The sequence below is a fragment of the Sinocyclocheilus grahami genome, unplaced genomic scaffold (genome assembly GCF_001515645.1).
Source record: "Sinocyclocheilus grahami isolate Dianchi unplaced genomic scaffold, SAMN03320097.WGS_v1.1 scaffold15.1, whole genome shotgun sequence".
Lineage (NCBI taxonomy): Eukaryota > Metazoa > Chordata > Actinopteri > Cypriniformes > Cyprinidae > Sinocyclocheilus > Sinocyclocheilus grahami.
In genome coordinates this window covers 3,163,555-3,173,402 of record NW_015505194.1, presented here as the reverse complement: position 1 = coordinate 3,173,402, position 9,848 = coordinate 3,163,555, and the positions used below count along the sequence as shown (strand labels likewise).

Sequence of the window (9,848 nt, the reverse complement as noted above, 5' to 3'; positions counted from 1 at the left end):
GTGCTATATCAGCTGCACACATTTCTGTTCTGCCATTTGACTGCGTTTAAATTGGTTGGCTAAAGACTGCTGAGAGAATTCATGTGTTCCAGCAGCAAAAGTCTGTGTGTCTCTGGCAGTGATGCTGCTTCAGGAAATGATGCAAGCAAAAAATACAGAAATGCGGATTGGTTGGCTATTCAATGTCCTGCAATGAAAAACTCCTTTCTAATGGATGGTAGTCCCACAAAAACATTGTCTACTGTTGATATGTTGAACGTGAAGGGCTGTGATCCCCAAATGTTTGTGCTCAGAGCAAATCATCATCATCATACTAATCAAAACACTGACACAAAGCAACATTAAGCGCTTACATTCTACACAGAATTTACAATACCATTCATTAAAGCAAAGACAAACATAGTCAACATGGACCAATGTGTTGGTTTCAAAATTATGAGATACTACGTCAAAATGAGATATTAAGTCACAATTATGAAATCATAATTATGACAGTGAAGGCTGACCTTTGTAATAATTATGATTTTTATGTCAATTATGACTTAGTATCTCATAATTTTGACTTTTTGTGTTATACATTTCAATGTTTTTATCTAATAATTGCCTTAGCATGTCATAATTTTGACTTTTTCTCTCAGAATTATGAAATGCCACAATTATGATCTTTTATGTGACAAAATGGTCCTCCATAGATGTTCCTAAATAATTTAATGTTGTTATTTGGAGATCTTGTAAAGCTGTTCAGGAAACACACTGACCAAGCAGGACTAGCATCTGTGGGATCCAGCATTCCTCACTGGTGCAGTTTTTGTGCAAAAGCAATATTGTGGGCTCTGAATCATCCTGAAATACTAACACTTTTTATTATCCTGGTCAATATCTCTTTATTCCTCAATAAAACTGAGTCTAAAAGGTATAGCTCTTCGTCATTTTCTCATCTCAGTTAGAAGTTTCATGTGCTAATACTGTAGGTGAGTATAACACGGCCTGTAGACAGAAGAAATAATTATACTTTCTTCAAAATGGCAGGAGTAATAACAATGTGCTTTTCCAAACCCCTTCATTTCCACTTTCATTCTTCATATTCAGTGACTGTCCAACAAAAAGTATATGAGGAAAAGTTCTGTGCAAACCTTGAATGAGGGAACACAGTCACTGAAAGCCCTTGTCATGTTCTTCACTCCTTTGGAATGCTCTGAAGATTTGAAAGACATCCTCGCTTCACCAGAACGCTCAGTGTTGACATACTGGACTGATTACAGCACACCTTGATTTCATATCTGACAATGAATATTTTGAATCGTTAATCCAGCGAGACAGTCCTATCCTTGCTGCAGTTTGGTTATAAGTATCAAACGTAAAATGGTTCTCTAGATGGTACTGGGAAATCTGACATTGATGTATGCAGTCTTTGCAGTTACTGGTTTAATAGACACAGACAGCACTGTCGCCGTTTGGAGATTTTTGTTTGGACTTATTGCATGCTGCCATCTAGAGTCGGTAGCTGTGCGGTGTTCGGGTGGGTTTTGGAGAGAGGGTGGTCCATGCATGTGGTCCGTCATGGCCACAATCCTTCCACCTCAACAAACTGCAAACAGCAGGACTTGTCAGGAGGACTGCATGAGGCCTGTCAGTCGTTTATTTGTCAGAGACTTGCCCTGAAACACAATTGTGTTATTATTAAAAGTGGTCTTTTAAAGAGAACCAGTTAAAAAATTGTGGTCTTGGATTTGACTAATAATATTCAGCAGCAAATTCCAAATATAACAAATAGTACACACACACACACACACATACATACAATATATATATATATATATATGGAACCCTTTGAGAACCCTTTATGGTTCTCAGAAAATATCCCAGTTTCTTCAGGTCTGATTACCTTCCAGAAAGTCCCATTTTGAATTAAAGTTAAAAAAGAACTGGCGATGGTCGTTGTGCCACTCACCACACTGCGAGTGAATTTCTCCAGGGATGTGCGGCGGCCTTGCTCAGTCTCAGGCTGTGGAGCCCAGGTTAATGGAAGGGAATGGGGAAGATACAGTGCACAACACCAGGTTAACATGTGTTAGTAAAGAAAAGTAGGAAGATTAATGTTAATCTTAAATAATCACAGTGGGGCTGAGACACAATCAGACTGTAAAATGGCTCTGAAGTGAACTGAAGTGCCCATGTTTAGCCATTACATGTTGTCAGTAGAGTAAGTAGGCCATTTGATGATAAGTACCTATTAAGTTGGCTTAGTGTGTTTTAATAAGTGCAAACTGAACACTGAACACTCGTTTGCAAGTGAAGAAAAGGAAATGATTCAATTCAGGACTGTTGTTTTTAGCCAAAAAGAAACTAAGACTTGAAATATTGTCTCTTAAGAAAGAACTGACTTGGAAAAATGTGCTGAAAATGTAATCACCCTCAGGTAAGTTTGTTTGTTAGAATAGATTTGGGGAATTTTTGCATTACATCACTTGCTCACCAGTGGACCCTCTGCAGTGAATGGGTGCCATCAATAACAAAAATGCTTCCTCCTGTGAAAAACTCCATCCCCTGTCCTCTCACATCAAAATTAATCTACATATTTGTTCAGGGGTGTTTTTGACTGTTTTTGCTTGTAAACAGTGCTTGATATGTGCCTATTTCTTTCCTGATTCTGACGAGACAACTTCTTCACGGGAGAAAGCAATATAATGGATTGAAGTCTTGTACTTTAGCTGGAAGCAACAGTTTGAAGACAAAATCATGTCTTAATGATTGATTCGTTTCTTACAAACACACAGCTTTTCACTTTACAAGACATGAATTGATGGACTGGAGTCGTGTTGATTACTTGTGGATTATGATGTTTTTATCTGCTGTTTGGGCTTTCATTCTGACGGCACCCATTCACTGCAGATGATCCATTGGTGATCAAGTGATGTATTGATTAATACCTCTAAATCTATTCCGATGAAGAAACAAACTAATCTACATCTCGGATGACCTGAGGGTGAGTAAATGTTAATTTTCAACTTTAATTTTGGGGTGAACTATTCCTTTAATGCAAAATGTCCTGGCAGAAAATGACCAGTATCTTTTGTTTTTCCACAGTTTTTTCCCCTTGCAGTACTCTAGGGGCACACTGATTTTTGTTCTTATGACTGAATGGTTTGTGCAAAAGAATACTGAGTGATACTGAAAACAAAATTGCAGAAAAATTATTCAGATTCATTACACGCGGCAGAGAGAGATTTGAGATTGAGACTGACCTTCTTTCTAGCCAGCAGGAGGTCCTGGTAAGCATTGGAGCGCAGGAAACGAGGGTAGCTGTCACTCTTCATCAGCTTGTAGATGTGGTCCTGAAAGAGAAAAAACATTGGAGGCTGACAGTGAGTTTGCAGCTTGTATGAAAGGAAAGCGCCTCATTGCAAAGCAATGAAGAAAGAGCCAAGAATCTTCTGAAAAACGACTTTCTGTCCTCATGATCCTGCTTAACTTTTCAATCATGACTTCACAAACGCAAACAGGAATAAATCTGTAGGTTCTCCCATTGGAAAAGGCAATCTATGTCTGATAAAGCATATCTTGCAGCAGGATTAATGAGACTTTGCTGCTGCCAAAATAATGTTTTACCTAAGGAGATGAAGGTGCATGTTTTTTTGTTTTTATTTATTTCAAATAAAGCTTAATTCACTTGACAGACTCCTAGCAAGTATCTTGACAGACTCTAAGCAGTAATGTCACAGATTCTGTAACACATTCTTCAGTTATTCTACTTTGAATTTTCTGAAAGCAGTTAGCTTGTAGTGACAAGTTTCTAGAATAAAATGGTTGAAATGTATTTATAATTCCAGAGAGACTTTTCACCCTGGTTCTGAGCATTGCGATGCCTGTTATTCTGTCTCTTTCATCAATCATGTAAATGTAGATAAATGAAAGAGACAGACATAAGGCAAACTCTTTTGAACAGAGCTGTGAGGACAAGGACAAGGAACAGATTATCCATCAGCATTATTGTACATCAATCTCCCCGAATGGCCCAAAGCCCTCAAGTTCCTCTTTCATCATTTCAAAGAATGAAAAAGATTCTGCCTTGGGCACAACTTGTCCCTAAGTACAGCTTTTATACTTCCTCCGTCCATCAAAAAACCTAAAAGCCCTCAATCATCTGTGAAAATGTGTTTACACAATGGTTATTGGACATTAAAAAATAATAATATACAATTTTCCTATTTAGTTCATATAGTACGATAATTTTCCCCAAATGTGCAGAAAGGCCGTGGAAATTGTTAAAAGGAACAAAAGCCATCAGTGCTTGAGCTGTGCTTCCTGTGACAGTTACTCACCTGGGCATCTTCAAAGCTGTAGCGGCCCGGGTCTTTTAGATTCTGACTGGTGCGCTCGTAGCTGTGCGAGTCCAGATTGATGGCACTGGGAGCTCCCTCAGCAAGAAACTCTTGCCAGATCTCCTGAGCGCGAGCCGCCACTTCCTGCAGGGGGTGGCACTTCAGATCCTGCACAGCCAACCAGAACCTAAAGAGAAAGCAATAATAAATGTCAGCTGTATGGAGTATTGACCATGGGAGGATGATGCAAATCAAATTAATCTTAACATATGTAGTTTTATTGTAAAAATAAACTTTCTAAATATGTACACCACCATTTGAACTTTCTATTCATCAAAGAATCCTAAAAAAAAAAATTATCATGGTTTCCACAGAAAAATTAAACAACACAACTTTTCAACGTTGATAATAAGAAGAATCTTTTTTTTTCTGAAGGATCTTGTGACACTGAAGACTGGAGTAATTCAGCTGAAAATTAAACTTTGCCATCATAGGAATAAATTACTTTATAAATATTTAATAAATATTTTAAAATATATTAAAATAGAAAACATTTATTTTAAATTGTAATAATTTTTCACAATATTACTTTTTTACCTTTTTTTTTTTTTTAAAGGCATCTTGGTGAGAAAAAAATAGTAAAATCTTCTTTCGAAAACATTAAAATTTTTTACCAACCCTAAACTTTTGAATGATAGTGTATATATTTTTGTTCCTATGCCAACATTTTTGACGCTGGTCAATGGCATCATGATTTTGTTCTCATATTTTGGTGTTCTACCTCAAATTTTTGTGGCTTAACGTGAGGAATATCGCATAAATGTGTCAATACATAAAGTTATAAAAAAGAAGAAAAAAACTTTTAGGCATTTGTTAAATTGTATGGTAAACGAGTAAAGGCCAGATTATCATTCCAACAATCTGATTTCAATCATACATTATGTTGCTGTTCCAAGTTCAGTCCCTAAAGCTAATTTTCACTCCCAATTAGCACTTGGCGTGTGTTACTTTTGGACCCTCTTTACATCGCTGATGGCAATGACATTCCCAAACTCCTGAGTAACAAATACTGGGTTAATTATGGTAGTCAGTACACGCACTGCACCTGCCATGGCAGATAGAGGAAAGCAATCGCCCAGTCACTCTCATATCATACTTGCTCTGTAGCTCTATAGATCTCTGCAGTGTAGAAGTGGTTTAGGCCCTAATGGGCCCAGGGGAGAGTCAGGCAGTCAAGAGAACACATCACTTTCACTCTCCTCACATACTGGCAAACATAAGACAGCCCCCACAGAGGCTATTAGATGCCTAGCTGGGGGATACGTGGAGATACGAGAGAAAGAGAAGGATGAGAGATGCATTGAGACAAGCAGCATTTTATCTCTTGCCCAGTCACTTTACGGCTCCAGTGACCTGCGTTATCTCTGCAGCTCCCTTCGGGGCCTCACTGTCCTGGTTGGGCATCTCCTGGGGCCCACCGTTGCCTCATTTGCCCCATGATGCCCGTGATTTGCAGTAGCTTATCACAATGCATCAGTGATCAGGCTTTGGAGGTTGTAATGATCATGTACCATCAGTGAATTTACTCGCTCTTTCTCATCAGTGATATTAAAGCTTGAGGTCTGACCTTTTGCTTGTCCTGTTCTGCTACATTTTGTGCAAGTCATTAAAAGTGGAGTGGGAGGTTAAGAGAGAGGAATGAGTAGGAAGGGGAAAATGTCACAGAAGTGTAAATGAAAGGAGGACGGAGGAATATGGTGATGGAAAGCTCACAGCAGGTTCTCTGAGCTGAATTCGAACTCCAGGAATTTAAGAAACTGCTCACGGCCCACTGGGTCCTTTAAAGCCTCGTCCAACGAGAAGCCCCACTTCTTTACTCGCTGTTGACTCGGGTCCTTACTGAGACAGAGAGACGGAAAGAGAAAGACAGTATTTTATTTATTTAACTTACATTGTTCTTCGCAATATCTACTGACAGCAGCTAATGCTTTGACAACACAATGTTCCATTGTTTGTCATATTAACAAGACAAGGCTGAAAAAAAAGAGAGACTGTGTGTGTGTACACAAGATCACTTAATCACGTCTAATAATATCTTGCAAATTAGTGTTTGACTAAGTAACAACATGTAAACCACCACAGGAATGCTATTTAGAAAAACCTCATTCCAACAACTGTTAATTAATATGATAAGGCAAATTAGTCAACCTCATTTTTGCATAATTAAGTGACAAGAGTCACATTGTTGAACAATGCGATCAGATGTATAGAAAGAAACCCAGAAATGAAACACTAGGATGAGGGTGTGTGTGGGAGGTATTCCTTAATTCCTGTCCGGGCATCTGTGAGAACGGCTCAGGCAAGTGGAGCTGAAGGAACCTGCAGTGTTTTATAGAATTCAAAACAACATAAGGACTTCAGCTGACTTAAAACTACTTGAGATATTCAGAACCAGGTACTACATTAGTCACAATCCTAAAGAGAGGTCCACCAATCAGAGTAGACACTGTTACTATGGAGACATGACACTTGCCCTGCGAATTATGTCATCAAATCAGTCTCCTCACACTCTCAAGTTCACTGTCCTGTGTTCTCAACTAGAGCTTTTCTAGCTTTCTAGTTTCCTAAACACATCCTGGCTGGGATTTCTAAATTGTTTAAAATGTCCAGGTTTTGGCTTTGTTTTCCTATCGACATGCTTTAGAGTCCTCACACATTATATGTACATGTATTTGCAGTGCTTTGACCGTTCTCTGTAGATCCCACATTCTGGCACGCCACGCTGGGTCGATTATGTACAGTACAATGCCTGCATGCTATTTGTCAAACTACTATTCAGTCATTGCTTTCAGCAAGCAAAATGCCGGATTCACAAATCAAATACGTTCATATTAACAGATTACAGCATTCACAATGGGAGCTTGGGCTGTGTGGTGTCGCATCCTAGATTTCGTCCCATTCATCGAAATGAAAACACCATGCTCACGCAGTATGTGTGAAACCGGCGTACAAATTTGGGATCACATTAGCCAAAGAAGAGAGTTTGTAAGCTAAATTAACTAATTCAAACACTTTACAATAAGGCTAGTTAACATTAGTTATCATGATCCAACAATGAACAGTCCTTATTTTATAAATGTGTAATAATTGTCTGCGGACCTCAGTGTTATTTTAGGATTGATGCCAGTTTGAGAATAAATTGAGTAAGAACAAAGGCACAACATAACAGTGACATAAGATTTTTTCTAAATAAAACCAAAAAGAAGTAGAACAACAAAACAGATAAGAACTTTTTGACAAATTAGCCACTTAATTTCCTCAGCAGCAGTTACAAAGACTCTTAAGATATTAAGTGAAATTAAGAAATGTAGACATCCTGATCCCTTCTCCCTTCTAACGACAACTAGACTACAGAAGAGAGGAATCTATAAAGAAAGATGTAATATTTAGGTTTTCATACCTGGCCTCTAGCTCCCAGAATGTGGCATCATCACTGATCCAGGGGTTAGCTGGCTCTGGTACTGTCACAAAGGGGTCATAGTCAAGATACTGCTCTGTGTAGCTCATCAATCTGCAAAAATGAGTTGAAATCATGTTTATATTACATATTATTATAAAAAAGTATTTTTGTCTGTTTTTCATTATTGGAACCAAATGAACTGTTTTCACATATGCATTCCTCCGCAAAAGTGAACGGTACACTTTACTAAAATACTCTGACAGAGTTTCCCACACAACCAATTCAGTGTCACCGCAAACCTGCCACTGAATCTATAGCATGAAACTTACTGTGATTCAGTTCCCGAATCAATGACTCTTATGAGCCTGATTTTGTTTAGTTTATCAAAAACAAACAGTGCAACAAGTATAGTCTGTTCCAAATGAATAGCTTTAATAAGCAAGTTATTTTAAATGAATCAAACACATACAGCTTATAATTTAACTATTGTGAAGTGAAATTTATACTATATGGCATCTTGGATTTGAAGATGCACATAATTAGTTTTGTCTGTAGCATTTTATAAGAATGAATAAAATATGTTGACACAATTTTAGTTTTCATACTGTTGTTTAATCTTTATAGTTACTGCCAGTTACTCGATTGCAATAAATCATCACCTTGGAATTATAAGCTTCACATCACATAATGTAAATAAGTTGTCACAGAATAAAAATATGTGAATAACTCAATTTTGACAAAAATGGCAGATAGAACCTTATAATTCCAAGGTGACAAAATGTTGTCTCTAAAACAATTCTTGTGAAAATGTTTACAACAGACTTTACAGTGTTTTTAAAGGTCTCATCATTTGGCAATGAAATTGCATTTCTTACTAAAAGAATCATTAATGAAACCATAAGAGGAATCAGAATTGGAACAAATAAATTCTTTATGATTCCCATTCTTAATTATTATTTGCAAGCATTAAGATTTGCTGAGAAAAGTTTGAGTTTCATGGACAGATCAAGAAAGAGCACTTACGTCTCAGCGACTTTGGACATTTTCATACAGTGTCGATCCAACTGAGTGTTCAAGAACAGAATCTGAAAGAGACAGAATACCGTTACTCACTGCATCTCTACTTGAGCATGTGAGTGATTGTGCTAAATATTAATAGCCGCTGTGAGGCTGTCAAGAATCAAATTCACAGCATCGCTCGCACACACCTCTTTCTCTACGTCCTCTCTGGTGTCCTTGCTGCTCTGTTGGGAGGGTGTGTGTACAGGACTCTGAGTCTGTGTGTCATCCACTACCCCATACACTGACTGCGAGACAGAGATGGAGATGGGTCACAATACCAACAGACACACCCTCTGTACACAAAGCACACACACTAATAAAGTATAAGCACCTTTTTCACCCTTTGAGGATTCTTCAGGCGACGACACTTCCTGATGTCCATCTCTGTGGTGTTGACACACCCAGGCTGTGAATCACAATCACATGTAAATCAGCCATATAAAAAAATTGCTGATACGCTCATACAAATTGCTGATACAATCATGATTCACACAAATTGCAGAATCCAATAATTAAAAATCTTTCTTTAAAAATAAACTGAATGTGTTAACTATGCTGTGTTTACTATGAAAAACTGAGATTAATCACAGTTAAATATCTGCTAAAGCTTTACAATTGGGTTCTATTCATTATACAAGTTATTGGAATAGCTAAAATGAAAAAGGGATAAAGGGATTGTTCACCCAATAATTTAAAATCTGTCATCATTTTCTCACCCTCATGTCATTCCACACCTGTATGACTTACTTTCTTCTGTGAAATATGAAAGAAGATATTTTGAACAATGTTAGTTACCAAACCGTTTTTGTTACCATTGACTTCTATTGTATGGGCAAAAAGCACAGAAACATTTCTCAAAATATCTTCCATTTGTGTTCCACAGAAGTCAGAAAGTCAAACAGGTTTTGAACAACATGTGAGTAAGTGAGAGAATTTTCATTTTTTGATTGAATTGTGTATTTATACAATTCTAAATGTCTTTTAAAGGTGTCTCAAGTATCCTG

At 37.6% G+C, this 9,848-nt stretch overlaps 1 protein-coding gene across 1 annotated transcript in view; it reads right to left on the bottom strand.

Annotated features, from left to right (window-relative positions):
- Positions 1 to 597: 597 nt before the first annotated feature.
- Positions 598 to 9,848, bottom strand: part of rgs6 (regulator of G protein signaling 6) — a 68,360-nt gene continuing 59,109 nt past the window's right edge. Inside the window, exons 10-18 of the mRNA XM_016294453.1 lie at positions 9,176 to 9,250; positions 8,991 to 9,089; positions 8,806 to 8,867; positions 7,783 to 7,893; positions 6,096 to 6,221; positions 4,323 to 4,509; positions 3,246 to 3,335; positions 1,952 to 2,005; positions 598 to 1,658 (exon numbers count right to left, since the gene is read on the bottom strand). Of these exons, the coding sequence (XP_016149939.1) occupies positions 1,608 to 1,658; positions 1,952 to 2,005; positions 3,246 to 3,335; positions 4,323 to 4,509; positions 6,096 to 6,221; positions 7,783 to 7,893; positions 8,806 to 8,867; positions 8,991 to 9,089; positions 9,176 to 9,250 (855 nt within the window). The 3' untranslated portion in view covers positions 598 to 1,607. The remainder of the gene's footprint in view (positions 1,659 to 1,951; positions 2,006 to 3,245; positions 3,336 to 4,322; positions 4,510 to 6,095; positions 6,222 to 7,782; positions 7,894 to 8,805; positions 8,868 to 8,990; positions 9,090 to 9,175; positions 9,251 to 9,848) is intronic.